This window comes from Siphateles boraxobius, unplaced genomic scaffold, assembly GCF_051911475.1.
Source record: "Siphateles boraxobius isolate OS27281-9 unplaced genomic scaffold, OSU_SipBor_1 12, whole genome shotgun sequence".
In the NCBI taxonomy this organism is placed as follows: domain Eukaryota; kingdom Metazoa; phylum Chordata; class Actinopteri; order Cypriniformes; family Leuciscidae; genus Siphateles; species Siphateles boraxobius.
Window position 1 is genome coordinate 4,122,307 of NW_027508722.1, and position 18,054 is coordinate 4,140,360.

The 18,054-nt window shown below is 39.5% G+C and overlaps 1 protein-coding gene across 25 annotated transcripts in view; it reads left to right on the forward strand.

The window, feature by feature from the left end:
• plecb (plectin b) overlaps positions 1-17,012 on the forward strand; it is a 156,063-nt gene extending 139,051 nt beyond the window's left edge. For 20 of the 25 annotated variants that reach the window (XM_077206528.1, XM_077206537.1, XM_077206555.1 and 17 more), the window contains 8 exons: positions 182-538; positions 2,166-2,249; positions 2,657-2,761; positions 2,947-3,045; positions 5,112-8,465; positions 8,685-15,736; positions 16,020-16,121; positions 16,277-17,012. In XM_077206528.1, coding sequence (XP_077062643.1) covers positions 182-538; positions 2,166-2,249; positions 2,657-2,761; positions 2,947-3,045; positions 5,112-8,465; positions 8,685-14,801 — 10,116 coding nt within the window. In that variant the 3' untranslated portion in view covers positions 14,802-15,736; positions 16,020-16,121; positions 16,277-17,012. The remainder of the gene's footprint in view (positions 1-181; positions 539-2,165; positions 2,250-2,656; positions 2,762-2,946; positions 3,046-5,111; positions 8,466-8,684; positions 15,737-16,019; positions 16,122-16,276) is intronic. The other 5 variants (XM_077206660.1, XM_077206496.1, XM_077206505.1 and 2 more) reach the window with 1 other exon arrangement.
• The last annotated feature ends 1,042 nt before the right edge of the window (positions 17,013-18,054 follow it).

An 18,054-nucleotide genomic window follows, 5' to 3' on the forward strand; every position in this document is an offset into this window, starting at 1 on the left:
GTTTGGTTACCTACATTCTTTCAAAATACAGGTTTGGAAAGACAAGATGGTGATTAAATATGACAGTATTTTCATTTTTGGGTTTTCAATTTTGGGTATATAAAAGCGTATATTCTGTATGTACAATGTAGTTACGTTAATTTTATTTTGGGATTAAGTCAACTTGTTCTTGTATGTTCAGAAAATGCGTGTGGAGGCAGAAACCCAGCGGCCCGTGTTTGATGATATGGAGGGTGAGCTGGCCAAGGCCACATCGGTCAGCCAGCACATGTCTCGGATTCACACTGAACGGGACGCCGAGCTGGACCACTACAGACAGCTCCTGGGCAGCCTTCAGGACCGCTGGCGCGCCGTCTTCGCCCAGATCGACCTGCGTCATCGCGAGCTGGAGCAGCTCGGCCGGCAGCAGGGCTACTACAGGGAGAGCTACGACTGGCTCATCCGCTGGATCGCAGACGCCAAACAGCGGCAGGAGAAGATCCAGGCAGTGCCAATTACTGACAGCAAGACACTAAAGGAGCAACTGGCACAGGAGAAGGTACTGAATGATACAAGCTTTCTGTGAAGGGCCTTTCAAACTGCTCTCTTTAAACCTGGGGTAAGCCAGATTTAACACTGGGTTAAGCGATGATTCACACTTGTTTAGCGTTTTATAGTGGGTTATCACAATTTGTGGGGTATACAGTATTAAAAAAAGGCACAATATGTACGATTTTTGGATTAAAATATCCAAAAGCCACTAGAACAGCGGTATATATTTTGCTGACTTGTGTACTTACAGTATCCCAAATGTTTCCAACGTTTAATGTCAAATGTTTAAATCCAGAGAAATCTGCTATTTTAATCAGCGTAACGTCCCGTGTCATTGCACCGCCTGTCAATGACGTCATATCCGCGTTACCCTCGATTTCTGGTTTTACTTCTGTAGGAACCCTTGAAACACCAGACACTTTAATATATTATGTGTTTTATTAGACCGGTGAGCAACTGTTATCACACATTTATCGACAGAAAACTAATCATTGCTATATAGCTCAACACGGTTAAGCAACACAAATCATCCAGCATTTATTAATTATTGATATTCTAATATCGATCTATTTCACTGTAGTGTGCAACAAGTGTCTCATAACATCAACTGAGGGAACACGCAGAGTAACGTTGTAACATAACTTTCAACACACTCAAATGTATTTTTAGTATTATATTAGGGCTGGGTATTGTTAGGAATTTCACAATTCGATTCGATTTCGATTCTTGAGGCTTTATTAGCTTCGATATCGACTCAATAATTAGTAAATACACAAGTACTTAAGTACCTGAGTATATTTTTAAATAATGTGTGCAGTATTATCAATGTTTAAGAACAAATTGACCCCAGCATGTTTCATGTCATGGTTTAGCAGAACAAACTGTACAATATTGTACATGTGTTGAATACAAACCACAACTGTAACAAACAGGTGCTTTATTAACACACCTCTAAAGTGCATGTAACTGTTATATAAAGTATATTTCTTTCTTCCTTTACATTCAAGTTATAAAAGAAATGTAAACAGAAACACAAAATGTGCATACTTCGTGAGGCACACGCGCGCACATTTGCACACACACGCAAGGACTCTCGCTCTCTTCCTCTCTGTCGTGCGGCAGATTATTAGATATTTCTTTGCTTTGTACAGTATTAGTCACATCATAAACATCTGCTGTGTTTAGTTTCAATGTCTAAGTGTAACTAAAAATAGCAATGGCCAGTGACATCAAATGCATTTATTGAGGTGCCGAACAGAGTATTATTTTTGTAGTATGTTTCAGAGAGTTAGCCTAAGTCTCAACATTTCCTCAGATGGACAAGCAGGTACTGAAAATAGGTCACATGCTCTTTTGCATTTACCTCAGTGATATTAACCTCATAAATATGCAAATGATGCAGTGTTTACAAATGTACTGTGTGGCATCTTGAAATTTGAACAAAATCTGAGTAGTGTGAAATATGGAACAAGATCAATAATTTGTGAAAAAATCTCAGAAGAGAAGCTGCTGGAATATTAATTTCTGTGCATTAGTTCTCTGATACACATTGCAATAAATACATTTCTCTAATAGCTTTTTGTTAGCCTGTTTAAAAGGTTAAAGTATAATATGCTGACTTTTTCCCCTCACAGAAACTGCTTGAAGAGATTGAGAAAAACAAAGAGAAAGTTGATGAGTGTCAGAAATATGCCAAAGCTTACATTGATACAATCAAGGTAAGAGAGGTTTATAGAGACATATGTATGAACAAGAAGAAGCATCTTGTGCTTACAAAGGCTGCATTTATTTGAATACAGGAAAAACAATGTTATTGTGAAATATCATTACCGTTTTCTATTTGAATCTATTTTAAAATGTAATTTATTCCTGTGATCAAAGCTGAAATTTCAGCATCATCACTCCTCATCAGCATCCTTCAGAAATCATTCCATTATACTGTATCACTGTTTCCACAAAAATATGAAGCAGCAACTGTTTTCAACACACAAAAGGAAATGTTATGCAAATCAGCATATTAAAATGATTTCTGAAGGATCATGTGACACTGAAGACTGTAGTAATGATGCTGAAAATTATAGATTTTTGTTTTTGTTGTTGGAGTACTACAATCTTTTTTTTTCAGGATTATGAACTACAACTGGTTGCCTACAAAGCTCAGGTAGAACCTCTGACTTCTCCTTTGAAGAAAACCAAGATGGAGTCAGCCTCTGATAACATAATTCAAGAGGTTGGAAACGCTCGTTGATCAGTTCATTCTAATTCGTACATTTGCATTATTTGATTACTCATGTTTGCATAGATTACTATGGTGTTTATCATTTTAAATGTGCAATTATGTTTTCTTGTAAAATAGTACAGCCTACCTACTGATATCATCTGAATGATCAAAATGCTTTATCTTTTTCATCATAGTATGTAACTCTGAGAACTCGCTATAGTGAACTGATGACGCTGACCAGTCAGTACATCAAGTTCATCACAGACTCGCAGCGGCGCTTGGAGGACGAGGAGGTGCGTGACACCAAGGGACCCTATTCACACCAGACTAACTCAACACTAATATTAACTCAACCAACCACTCATTAAAAATCATCTAGATATACTTAATGTATGGGTGACTCGACATTTATTCTGTCATTTTGGAAACAAAGGCTGTATGTGACAAACAGAAGTAAGTTACAGGTAGAATAAATGTGTCCTGTCCAAATTATGTCTAGATAAATAAAAAAAGCATTAAGAATCACATTACCTTTCAAGGACATTATCTATACAGATTTCTTTTACAAAAAGTTAGAAAAGCTTATAATTAATTTGCAGATAGATTTTTATTTTAAATGTAAAGCTCCAACAATTACCAGCAGCTGTTTAGGTATTTTTTTAACATATTTTAACAGAGCAGAATATGTTTATTGTGTCTGATACACACCAGGGAAAGCAAGTTGTATGAGGCTGACTTTTCCTATATGCTTTTCTCTTTTCTCACCACTGAATGTCTTTCAAACCCTAACCTTTGGTTTCTTTGCTTTTCCTAACCGCTTGCCAGTGCTTTGTCTTGATGATTGCTTGAACTATTTTGGGCTCTAAAGAGGTAAAACTTTTCACTACGCTCTAGTAATTTCATACCCATATTCCAATATCCTTCTTCATGAATATTCTGAATTTCTTCGCCATCAAGCTTATATGATTTACCCTTTCTCTCTAAATATTATTTTACTTTTGTTCATTGTAGTTTTCTGATTCTCATAGCTACAGTAGTCAACATTTGAAGTGGATCAAAACCTTTCATCAAAGTTATACATATATTTTTAACAATACCCGTTCTTGTCTTAGGACAACTTTGATGAACTTTTTCGATCCACTTCAAATGTTGACTACTGTATTTTCTCTTAGCTATTGCTGTTCTCATAGAGTCAGTGTAAGTAACTTTATTTGAGAATCAGATTCCTACTGCCCTTTTTTTATTTTTCAAAGTAATTAGAAATGTTTTTTTTTCTTACTAACCTCTGCTCTTTATCTTCTGCCTGAATCATTGCTTTTAACATCTATAACTTATTTTCCATTGCTAATGGTGGAGTACTTGCTTGCACTTTTGGTATTTAGTTGTTCTGTTCATCTCACCATTTGGTCTGGTCACCAAATCAAGATACCTTAATGATGATATATCTTTAGAAAGTCAGGCTTTTTTGTTAACACTCTTAAAGCTGTATTAATTGTGTGCTCAGTTTTCATCCAGTCATCTAGTTTATAACAACAGCGTATTAATTATATACTATTAGACAGTTTTTTCTTGAATCACTTTGTTTAATTGGAATGCAGTAAATAGTTTTCAGAGTGCTACCATAGCATGTCATGAGAGTGTATTGTTTTAAAGCAATGTCTTGTGTCTCCATACATTAATTATATCATATTTGACTATTAATTTATTTTAACCCCATTTGTCATGTTTGCATCTAAACCTGTCTTCCTTTGAGCTAAACAAAAACCTTAACACTAAAAGAATTAGTTCACTGAAATAATGAAATATTCTGTCATTATTTGCTCACCCTCATGTTATTGCAAACCACGTCTTTCTTGCTTCCATGGAACAAAAATTTGACTTCTCGATAATGATAGTTTTTTTTTTTTTTTGCCATTTGCCAATTACAAGGAATGGGAATTGAAGCTTTCAAATTTCAAAAGTGACGAAGCATGATGACAGTCGTCCATACAACTTCTATGCTGTTTTCCAAGTTTTCTGAAGATATACGTATATAATAGCTTCAGAAGACTTAGAATATAATGCAGAATATAAGTCAAGTGTGCCACTTTTATGATACTGTCATGGTGCTTTTTCGTCATTTTGGAGCCCGATTTTCATTGTTGAAAAGAGTGGCCAAGATATTATTTAAAAAAATTAAGAATGTTAAATTGTTCCATGGAGGAAAGTAATAATATAATAGAAAGTCACACAGGTTTGGAATGACAGAGCTAATAAATGATGACAGCATTTTCATTTTTTGGTAAACTAAATCTTTTAACACCCTGTCATGCTTGATCCTGATCATAATTTTCTTTACCATTTACTTCCACTAATACAGAAAGCTGCTGAGAAACTTAAAGCTGAAGAGAGGAAAAAAATGGCTGAAATGCAGGCAGAGTTAGAGAAACAGAAGCAGCTAGCTGAAGCTCATGCCAAGGCCATTGCTAAAGCGGAGAAAGAGGCACAGGAGCTCAAGCTCATGATGCAAGAGGAGGTTAGCAAACGAGAGATTGTTGCTGTGGATGCTGAAAGGCAAAAGCAGAACATCCAGCTGGAGCTGCATGAGCTCAAAAACCTCTCTGAACAACAGATCAAATCAAAGAGTCAACAAGTGGAGGAGGCTCTGCAAAGCCGGTCCAAAATAGAGCAAGAGATCCACATCATAAGACTTCAGTTGGAAACTACAGTAAAGCAGAAGTCCACTGCAGAGGACGAGGTGAGGCAGCTTAGAGACAAGGCTGCAGAGGCAGAGAGACTTCGCAAAGTTGCTCAGGAGGAGGCTGAGAAACTTCGTAAGCAGGTTAATGAGGAGACCCAAAAGAAGCGGATGGCAGAGGAAGAGTTAAAGCTGAAGTCTGAAGCAGAGAAAGAGGCTGCCAGGCAGAAGCAGAAAGCCCTGGATGACCTTGAGAAGTTCAAGATGCAGGCTGAGGAGGCAGAGAGACACATGAAGCAGGCTGAGATTGAGAAAGAACGACAAATCAAGGTCGCTCAAGAGGTAGCTCAGAAAAGTGCCACTGCTGAGCTGCAGAGCAAGCGAATGTCCTTTGTCGAGAAGACATCCAAACTCGAGGAGTCACTCCGAGAAAAGCACGGAACTGTCATTCAACTGCAGGAGGAGGCAGAACGCCTCAAAAAGCAACAGGAAGAGGCAGACAAGGCAAGGGAAGAGGCTGAGTGCGAGCTTGAAAAATGGAGACAAAAAGCCAATGAAGCCCTTCGTCTAAGGCTCCAGGCAGAGGAAGAGGCCCACAAAAAGAGTCTTGCACAGGAAGAGGCCGAAAAACAGAAAGATGATGCTGAGCGCGAGGCCAAAAAACGGGCCAAAGCTGAAGAGTCTGCCCTGAAACAGAAAGACATGGCTGAGCAAGAACTTGAGCGGCAGAGGAAGATGGCAGAGAGCACAGCACAACAGAAGCTTTCAGCAGAGCATGAGCTGATCCGCTTGAAAGCTGATTTTGATCATGCCGAGCAACAGAGATCTCTGCTTGATGATGAACTGTACCGTCTTAAGAATGAGGTCAGTGCTGCAGAGCAGCAGCGGAAGCAGCTTGAAGATGAGCTTTCCAAAGTTAGAAGTGAAATGGACATACTTTTGCTGCTGAAATCTAAGGCTGAAAAGGATAGCATGTCTACCACTGAAAAGAGTAAACAACTCTTGGAAGCTGAAGCTGCTAAACTGAGGGATCTTGCAGATGAAGCAGCCAAGCTCCGTGCCATTGCTGAAGAGGCAAAGAGGCAGAGGCAAGTGGCTGAGGAGGAAGCTGCAAGGCAGAGAGCAGAAGCAGAGAGAATTCTCAAAGAAAAACTTACTGCCATTAATGAGGCCACTCGCTTGAAGACTGAAGCAGAGATAGCTCTTAAAGAAAAGGAGGCTGAAAATGAACGCTTGAGAAGGAATGCTGAGGTTGAGGCTTATCAGAGAAAGGCTCTTGAAGATCAGGCAAGCCAGCACAAGCAAGACATTGAGCAGAAGATCGACCAGCTCAAGAAATCCTCTGAAATGGAATTAGAAAGACAGAAATCAATTGTGGATGACACTCTTAAACAGAAAAGAATAGTTGAAGAGGAGATTCGTATATTGAAACTTAATTTTGAGAAGGCTTCATCTGGCAAGCTTGATTTGGAGCTTGAACTGAATAAGCTGAAGAATATTGCTGAGGAAACGCACCAAAGCAAACTGAGAGCTGAGGAGGAAGCCGAGAAGCTACGTAAGCTTGCCCTTGAAGAAGAAAACAGAAGAAGGGAGGCTGAAGAAAAACTGAAAAAGATTACTGCTGCAGAACAGGAGGCAGCTCGACAGCGCCAAGTTGCCCAAGAAGAAGTGGAGCGTCTCAAAAAGAAAGCAGATGAGGCCAGAAAGCAGAGAGAAGATGCTGATAAAGAAGCTGAGAGGCAAATACATGCTGCCAACGAGGCTGCTGAGAAAGCAATTACAGCTGAACAGCAAGTTCAAAGTGTTCTTGTTCAACAGAAAGAGGACAGCATGGTACATAAAAGGCTCAAGGAGGAGTTTGAGAAAGCCAAAAAGCTTGCCCAAGAAGCAGAAAAGGCCAAACAAAAGGCAGAGAAAGAGGCTGCCCTCCTCCGCCATCAAGCTGAAGATGCAGAGCGTCAGCGTCAGGCTGCCGAGGTTGAGGCAAACAATCAGGCCAAAGCCCAAGAAGAGGCCGAGAGGCTTAGAAAAGAGGCAGAGCTAGAGGCAGAAAAGCGAGCCCAGGCTGAGACAGCAGCGCTGAAACAAAAACAGCTAGCTGATGAAGAGATGGCTAGGCACAAGAAACATGCAGAGCATACACTTAAGCAGAAATCTCAGGTTGAGCAAGAGCTCACTAAAGTGAAACTGCGGTTGGATGAGACAGACAAACAGAAGACTCTCCTGGATGATGAGCTTCATCGCCTGAAGGACGAGGTTGGTGATGCTGTGAAACAGAAAGCCCAGGTAGAGGAGGAACTGTTCAAAGTCAAGATTCAAATGGAAGAGCTAATCAAACTTAAGCTCAGAATTGAAGAGGAGAATCAGCGTCTCATCCAGAAGGACAAAGATAATACTCAAACATTCTTGGCTGAGGAGGCCGAGAACATGAAAAAGCTTGCTGAGGAGGCTGCCAGGCTCAGCATTGAGGCCCAGGAGGCTGCTCGCATGAGACATATTGCAGAGACTGACCTTGCAGAGCAAAGAGCACTTGCTGAAAAGATGCTTAAAGAAAAGATGCAAGCCATTCAGGAGGCGTCTAAACTTAGAGCAGAGGCAGAAATGCTACAGAGACAGAAAGACCTTGCTCAAGAGCAAGCCCAAAAGCTGCTTGAAGACAAACAAATGATGCAGCAACGGCTTGAGGAGGAAACTGAGGGCTTCCAAAAATCATTGGAGGCTGAACGCAGGAGACAATTGGAGATAACAGCTGAGGCAGAGAAACTTAGACTTCAGGTTTCACAGCTCAGTGATGCACAGACTAGAGCTGAGAAGGAAGCCAAGAAATTCAAGAAGCAGGCAGATGAGATTAGTGCCCGACTTCATGAGACCGAGCTTTCCACCAAAGAGAAATATACTGTTGTTGAACAATTGGAAATACAGAGATTGAGCAGTAACAAGGAAGCAGATGACTTGCGCAAAGCCATTGCTGATCTTGAGAATGAGAAGGCAAAATTGAAAAAAGAGGCTGAAGAGTTACAGAAAAAGTCCAAAGAGGTATTGTGTGAAAGATGGCATAAATTGCAGCTTATGTCATTGTTAACCCTCTTTCTGAAAACTAACATTGCTTTTTTTTACAAATATTTTCCTTTATTTAATTATAATCCATAATGCTTTCTCATTAATCTTAAAATTGACATTTACATCATTGAAAATTATTTGTCCGAATGTTTTTCAGCGTTGTTTTAACGTTGTTCATTGTTTCTTATTTTACAGATGGCGAATGCTCAGCAAGAACAAATTAAACAGGAGAAAACTATTCTTCAGCAGACATTTATGTCAGAAAAGGAGATGCTTTTGAAGAAGGAAAAACAAATTGAGGATGAAAAGAAGAGGTTAGAGAGCCAATTTGAAGAAGAGGTTAAAAAGTCAAAAGCCCTGAAAGATGAACAGGAACGTCAAAGAAAACAAATGGAGGACGAAAAGATGAAACTTAAAGCCACTATGGATTCTGCTCTGATGAAACAGAAAGCAGCTGAAAAAGAGATGCTCAACAAGCAGAAAGAGATGCAAGAACTTGAGAGGAAAAAGCTTGAACAAGAAAGAATGCTTGCTGAGGAAAACCAGCAACTGCGCGAGAAACTTCAGCAGCTTGAGGTTGCTCAGAAACTCACCCAGGAGATTCACATCCAGACCGAATACAAAAAAGTCCTCAATGGTCAAAGTATTTCTGATGAAGCTGATGGCCCAAATGGTTTCTCTGCATTATATTTCGATGGCATTCGTGAGAAAGTACCTGCAAGTAGACTTTTTGACATAGGACTTTTAAGCAAAATGGATTATGATAAGCTCCAAAGTGGTGACACCACAAGCCAAGAACTCAGCAAGACAGAAAAACTTATAACCGTTCTTAAGGGCAAGAACTGCATTGGTGGCCTGCTTGTTCACCCAAATCAAAAAATGCCCATCTATCAAGCCATCAAGGAGAAGAAGATTGCTCCTGGGACAGGGCTTGTCCTGCTGGAGGCACAGGCCGCCTCTGGATACATAATTGACCCAATTAAAAACAAGAAACTCTCTGTCAATGAGGCAGTTAAAGAGGGTCTAATTGGACCTGAACTTCACAACAAGATGCTGTCTGCAGAGAGAGCTGTCACTGGTTACAAGGATCCATACACAGAGGAAAAGATCTCCCTCTTTGAAGCTATGAAGAAGGGTCTCATTGGGGAGGATCATGCCATTAGATTGCTTGAGGCTCAGATAGCAACAGGTGGCATTATTGATCCAGTCAACAGTCATCGTGTGCCAACTGAAGTGGCCTATAAGCAGGGTCAGTTTGATGCAGCCACCAATGAAATTCTACAAAATCCAACAGATGATGTCAAGGGATTCTATGATCCAAACACTCAAGAAAATCTGACCTACCACCAGCTAATAGAAAGGTGTGTCACTGATCCAGAAACAGGACTGCTTCTTTTGCCCATCTCTGAAGAGGCTGCTCTAAATGCGAGAATATTCACAGATGAGGAAACAAGGGATGTCTTTGACAAGACAACTGTGTCTGTGCCATTTGGAAGGTTTAAAGGAAAGACTGTGACCATCTGGGAGATTATAAACTCAGAGTACTTCACCGAGGACCAGAAAAAAGATCTTATCCGTCAATACAAAACTGGAAAAATTACAGTTGAAAAGATCATCAAAATTGTTCTAACTGTGGCAGAGGAAAAAGAGAAAAAGAATGAGCTTGCCTTCGAAGGCCTGAGAGCACCTGTAACTGCTACAAAACTTCTTGAATCCAAAGTTATTGACAAAGACCTCTATAACAAGTTGCAGAAAGGACAATTGCTGGTAAAAGATGTGTCTGATATGGAGCATGTGCGCAATGCCTTGAAAGGCTCTAACTGCATTGCAGGAGTAATTATTCACTCAACCAAACAAACAATGTCCTTATATGATGCCATGAAAAGGGACATGATGAGACCTGGGCCTGCTCTTAATCTCTTGGAAGCACAAGCTGCTACAGGATATGTCATAGATCCTATTAAAAACCAAAAACTTACAGTAGATGAGGCTGTAAAAGCAGGTGTTGTCGGTCCAGAGCTTCATGAAAAACTACTGTCTGCAGAGAGAGCTGTCACAGGCTACAAAGATCCTTACACTGGAAAAACCATTTCTCTGTTTGAGGCTATGAAGAAAGATCTGATCATGAAGGACCAGGGATTCCGGCTACTTGACGCACAACTGGCAACTGGAGGCATCGTCGATCCTGTTCAAAGTCACCGTATTCCGCATGACATTGCCTGCACGAAAGGCAGTTTTGATGATGCAACCCACAAGATTTTGACCAGCCCAACTGATGACGTTAAAGGATACTTTGACCCAAACACTCAGGAATATGTCACTTATCTGGAGCTTTATAAAAGATGTGTCACTGACAAAAAGACTGGCCTTCAGCTTCTTCCTTTGTCTGAGCAAGCCATCAATGCAAAGGAGGAGTGGAAATATACTGATGACCAGACCAAAGACTCAATGACTCAGGAAACTGTTGAAGTTCAGAGTGGACATTTTAAAGGGAGAAAAGTTACCATATGGGAGCTCATTAACTCAGATTATCTCACTGAGGAGCAAAGACTTGACTTAATAAGGCAATACAGATCTGGGAAAATGACAATTGAGAAGATTACAAAGATTTTAATTGTAATTGTCACAGAGAAAGATACCAAGAAACAAGAAGAGGGCTACTTTAAGGGACTAAGGGCACCAGTTCCTGCCAAGTCATTATTTGACTCCAAAATCATTGACAAGTCTACCTATGATTTGCTGGAACAAGGTAAAAAGACTCCAAAAGAGGTAAGCAAAAACACTTCAGTCAACAAGTATCTCCAAGGCTCTGAGAGCATTGCTGGAGTTTACCTTGAGCCTACAAAAGAGAAAGTCAGCATCTACCAAGCAATGAAAAAGAAATTCCTCAGACAAAACACAGGTATCGCTTTGCTTGAAGCTCAAGCTGCCACAGGATTCATTGTGGATCCATCAAGAAATGAATGTCTTACTGTGGATAATGCAGTTAAAGCAGGCCTTGTTGGTCCGGAGCTTCATGAGAAACTTCTCTCTGCTGAAAAAAGTGTCACTGGATATAAAGACCCATTCACTGGCAATAAGATCTCCCTGTATCAAGCCATGGAGAAAGACCTTATCCTCAAAGAACATGCCATGCCACTCTTGGAGGCACAGTTGGCCGCAGGTGGAGTTATTGATCCAGTAAACAGTCATCGTATTCCTATTGAAATTGCTATTCAACGTGGCTATGTTACCAAACAGCTGGCCAGCAGCATTGCTGAAAGCAAGTACTTCTCTGACCCTGCATCTGATGAGAACATATCATACAAACAGTTAAAAGACAAGTGTATGGCAGATCCTGACACAGGCTTACATCTACTAAAGCTCTCCAAACCACAGGCCCCAACAGTTGTGGAGAAGACATACCTTTACAGTGAAGAACAAACGCAGAGTGATCTAACTACTACCCAGGTTGATCTACCCATTGAAGGTCAGGGCTCTATGTCTCTCTGGGATATCATGAATTCAAATCTACTACCTGAGGAGCAAAGGTCTCAGCTTCTGGAAGAATATCGTTCTGGCAACATAACTAAGGAACGGATGATAATCATTATAATTGAAATTCTGGAGCAGAGAGAAATTATTAAAGGGGGTAACATCCAGACGGGCAGCACAAGAAGACGTCAAATTACTATTGAAGATCTCTACAATGCCCGCATCATTGACCTTGAGACCTACAACCTGTTGAAGAAAGAGAAAAAGACTATGCGTGATGTCATGGAGATGCAAAGTGTTAAGCAGTACTTGTATGGAACTGGCAGTGTTTCTGGTGTGGTGACTGATTCAAATTCCAAAATCAGCATTTATCAAGCAATGAAGAGAGAGATGATGAAGCCAGACATTGCAATTGGTCTCTTGGAGGCTCAAGCAGCCACTGGATTCATCATTGACCCTGTCAGGAATGAAATGCTCACTGTAGATGAAGCAGTGCGCAAAGGTGTAGTGGGCCCAGAAATTCATGATAAGCTCTTGTCTGCAGAGAGAGCAGTCACTGGCTATAAGGATCCATATAGTGGAAAGGTTGTCTCCCTCTTCCAAGCAATGAAAAAAGACCTTGTGTCCGAGGACTATGCCTTAAGGCTACTTGAAGCTCAAACAGCAACAGGTGGTATCATTGATCCAGAATATAACTTCCACCTGCCAACAGAGATTGCCACACAACGTGGATATATTAACAAAGAGACAAATGAAAAGCTGTACGATGAGGTTAAGGGATATGTTGATCCCTTAACTGATGAAAAGCTTTCATATGCTCAGCTTTTGAAAAGATGCAAGGTTGACAAAGATGGGCTATATCTGTTGTCTCTAGCAGACAGAAGGCTGCTCTTCAAAGGTCTCAGAAAAGAAATAACAATAGAGGAGTTATATCGCTCAAAAATCATTGATGAACAAACAGTCAGCCAACTTAATGAGGGGCTACTAACAGTGGAGGAGGTGAGCAATAGATTGCGGAAATATCTTGAGGGATCGAGCTGTATTGCTGGCGTGCATGTGGAGTCTACTAAAGACCGTCTATCTATCTACCAAGCCATGAAAAAGAACATGATCAGGCCAGGTACTGCTTTTGAGTTGCTGGAAGCACAAGCAGCCACAGGTTATATCATTGACCCTATCAAGAACCTCAAGTTAACAGTAAATGAATCCGTTAAAATGGGAATTGTCGGCCCAGAGTTTAAAGACAAGCTCCTGTCTGCTGAGAGGGCTGTGACTGGCTATAGAGATCCTTATACAGGCAAAATGATCTCACTGTTCCAGGCAATGAAAAAGGGCCTGATTTTGAGAGACCATGGAATTCGTCTTCTTGAGGCCCAGATTGCTACTGGAGGAATTATTGACCCAGAGCAGAGTCACCGCTTGCCGGTCGAAGTTGCCTACAACCGAGGGTTTTTCGATGAGGAAATGAACGAGATCCTCAGTGACCCAACGGATGACACCAAGGGCTTCTTTGACCCGAACACAGAAGAGAATCTGACCTACCTGCAGCTGATGGAAAGATGTATTGTAGACCCAGACACAGGTCTTGTGCTCTTGCTTCTTAAAGAAAAGAAACGCGAGAAACAGTCTTCTACCAAATCCTCTGTTCGCAAACGCAGAGTTGTCATTGTAGATCCCGATTCTGGGAAAGAGATGTCTGTGTATGAAGCCTACCGCAAAGGGCTAATTGACCATCAGACTTACCTTGAACTTTCAGAGCAAGAGTGTGAATGGGAAGAAATCACAATTACATCATCAGAAGGGGTTGAAAAGTCTATACTCATTGACCGAAGATCAGGTCGACAGTATGACATTGATGACGCTATTGCAAGAGGCCTTATTGACCAGAGTGCAATCGACCAGTACCGCTCTGGCACCCTTTCTATCACTGAATTTGCTGATATGTTATCTGGAAACATGAGTGGTTTCCGTTCCCGATCGTCTTCCTTTGGATCCACCTCCTCTTATCCAATGAGCCCCATACCTACCATCAAAGCTCCTGCAACTGTATGGAATGATCCATCCGAGGAGACAGGTCCTGTGGCTGGAATACTTGATACAGATAGCCTAGAAAAAGTTTCAGTCACTGAAGCCATGCGTAGGAACTTAGTGGATTCTATAACTGGCCAGAGACTGTTGGAGGCACAAGCTTGTACTGGTGGCATAATAGACCCATCTACTGGAGATAAATTCCCAGTTGCCGAAGCGACAGAGAAGGGTCTTATAGATAAGATAATGGTCGACAGACTCAACTTAGCCCAGAAAGCTTTCCATGGATTTGACGATCCTCGCACTAAAGTCAAAATGTCTGCTGCTCAGGCTCTCAAGAAAGGCTGGCTTTATTATGAGGCAGGACAGCGTTTCCTGGAGGTGCAGTATCTTACCGGTGGCCTTATTGAGCCAGAGGCTGAGGCACGTATCTCCTTAGAGGAGGCAATCAGGAAAGGTTCTATTGATGGTCGTACAGCCCAAAAGCTCAGAGATGTGAGTGGTTACACAAAATATCTTACATGTCCCAAAACCAAACTGAAGATCTCCTACAAAGATGCCATGGACAGAAGCATGGTTGAAGAGGGATCTGGCCTTAGGCTTCTGGAAGCTTCATCAACTTCCAGTAAAGGTCTCTACAGTCCCTACAATGTCAGTGGTGCTGCATCTGCCTCTGGATCTCGGACTGGGTCCAGAACAGGCTCTAGGTCAGGTTCAAGAAGAGGCAGCATTGATGCTACTGGCTCTGGATTCAGCTTGAACTTCTCATCATCATCATATACTTCCTCCAGTTACAACCGCAGATTTTAAAGCTGGACCCCACATGGTCCTGCAGCTTTTATATCAATGCTGACTCTATACACTACAGTTACATAATACACAGAAATTAATTAGACAAAAAAGAATGACTTTTTTCCGCTTTGCATGTGTTTGGTATAGGAAAATGCATTCCAAAAACTACCAGTATCATTTTTTCTGGCAATGGTTAAGTTTCCATTTTATGTATTAATTACCTGGTTAGCTTTATTCATAGTTCAAGTTATTTAATTTAGGTATATTTCAGTTTATACAGCTATGTTATGTATTTTGAAAGTGGTATTTTTATTTTCTTATTTTATACTTAAATACAGCATCTAAATTCAGGAGATGTCAACATACTACAAGTTACTTTCAGCATTTTGGAGGTTTTTTTAAAAATCCAACTCAGATTAGACTGTATTTAATATTGCTTCTATTGAGTCTATATTTCTACTTATTAATTTAGAAAATTATTTTAATACTTTGGTTTATGGATAATGTACAAGAAAATATACCAAGTTTTACAAAAAGGAAATTAGATTAACAAAGAGTGTGGTTATTTTTGCATATTTGTATAGATTTAAAAGAGATATAATAGAGCAAATAAAGGTTGCAGCTTGTTTCATGGAATGTAAAAACAAAACACTATACCTATGCATAAACACTAAAGGAGGAGCAATCACTTTGTGCAACAAGCCAATATTTATGTCCCCTAAAACTGGAGCTTTCTGTTATGAAAGTCCATTTTTTATTTACTGGATCCAGTCCCTCTCCAAAGTCTTTAGCAAAAGTACTCATTACTCCTGACTGACAGTTAATGAGTCCTCAAGGCCCAGATTCACTGTCAGTCCTCCACTGATGTGTTATCCAATGAAGATTTCAGATGTCTCTGGTGTCTGATCCATTCCTCACTCATAACATCTGGACAGATCTGGATGAAATGTTTTGTAAGTTGAACTAAATTTGCATTTATTACAGCCGTCTCGTAATGACCACGCTGATTTTATTTTTCTAAACTAATTTTATTGTCTCAAAGCCTTTCTTACTCTGTTCTGTCACTGTGCTTTTTTAAACAGATAGATGATGTTTCTGCTATCTTGAGCAGCTGCTTTAATGAACTGAATGTCATGTGTTTGCTTTTCCTGCGGATTTATTGACATCATTCAGCCATATAATAGTTGTGCTTGGGTCATTTATACTTTGTGTTTTGTCATGTTTTTCCCCCCACAGAGATCATCAGTTACTAGATATGGACTTGATGATGCCACACATTTGGTCTTGGATCACAAGATAAATGATGCTCATCAGCAGCCCACATCCTTAGACATTCAGGTAGTTTATTATACATTCACATTCATTACCTCTCTATGAGGGTTTGTTTTTGCATTGTACCAAGTATATTTTAGTTTCCCTTCATTCACCCATTTTGTTGCGTTTTTTTTTTTTTTTCATTTTGTTGCTTCATAGTATATTTTTAATGTTTTTAGATCCTTACTGAGGGGTTCCTTCTTCCATTGCATCTGCCATTTGCATGAAGACACTAGAGACTAGGGCTACCTTGAAGTTTGCCTTGGATATCACTGGGAGCTGGACTTTGGAATTTACACAAAATAATTGGATCCATTAATGTGGACATTTTATGTAGAATCTCTAAGTTCTACTGCCTACAATGTTTCTAGCCCCAAAATATGTTTTTAAATAAAACACTTGACTTAAATCTTTAAATACACTACACATACCCTTGTGTTGCACTTCTCCAGAAGATTACACATTTACATAATACGGATAAATACAGATTGCATGATTGACAATGTATTTAGGCTCATTTGTTTTTGTTTTTTACATTTCCTGTGACAAAAATTGTTTGGTCACTTGTTGCCTCCCATGCATTTTCTTTGCTTGTTTTTATATTATTATACTGTTGTGACTTTTGAAAGTACTTGACTTTTTTTCTTTATATTTCTTTCTTTCTTTCCTCTTTTTGATGTTGTATATGTAAAATATGTTTGCATGTTTCACTAACTTGCTATAAAGTGTTATAAAAAGATGAAGAATAGAATTTTGAATTATTACCAATATATGGAAGATTATATTTGAGTAAAAGATGTATGAAATACAAAATGGTGGATGAACTATTTCCTTAAGAGATACTGGTAATAATAAAACTAGTTTTTAAAAATAACACAATACTTAAGTGTAAATAAATTTATTTTGGAAAGATCAGTTCCCGTCTTGTAGAGTTTGTTTTCATTAATTGTCATAATTCATCATGACATTCCAGCAAATAACTGGTAAATAAGTAATCTATAAGTAATCATGTATCAAAGTACTTTTACAAAGCAAGCAATTGAAGAACAAAGATGAATAATCACTATACTACTTAAACATACAAGCAGGAAATATAATGCAGATGATGATAGTGATTAGAGAAAGAGCCAGTATTTCGTGCATGGTGTCCTCTGCTGGTAGGGAAGTTGAATGACAGGCTCAGATGGCATTATGTTAAATCTGTAGGCTGAAAGACAGAACCCAGAGGGGGACACATTTATGGATGGACTGCCTTTCTGCCATTATGCTACCGACAGCCTCTCTGGTCTCCCTGCATTAACTGTGTCCGTGCCGTGCCTTTCTCCACATGCTGACAGCTCTACGGTATGTTTTCAGATCAACAGAGAGGTAGAATAATGCTCGTGATGAAAATATAATAAATATGTGCATGGAATAAGCGTGTGTTTGGTGTCCATCTGTTTCAGGAATCAGCTGCACTGAAGGACAGACAATATGGGTAAACTAAACGCAATGTTCATTTTCAAGTTTATATTTTCATTTAATAATAAATCCCATATATTTTTCAAATAAATTCCACAAATGTAGAGCATTATGACTGTAGGTCATGTCTATATTATATTAGATTAGATTAGATTAGATTATGGATAAAAAAATATATATATATATATATACATATATATACACACAAGTACAATGTAAAAACACGTATGTACACAAGAACTACATTCTGTCAAATTATTAATTTAAATGTTAATACTTAGTAGTTAAAGACACTTCTGTGGGACCATAAAATTACTTGCATGCAATATGTGATTTTTTCAATCCTCTTATTTTAAGTTAACTAAGTATTTCTCTCTCTATTCTTGAAGGCATCAAGATTTGATAGTGAAATTGATTATACCTGTATCACTCAATTTCTTAAACAACACCCCCTTTTCCTTGCTAAATACTCCACAATGTTGTAGTACATGTGCAA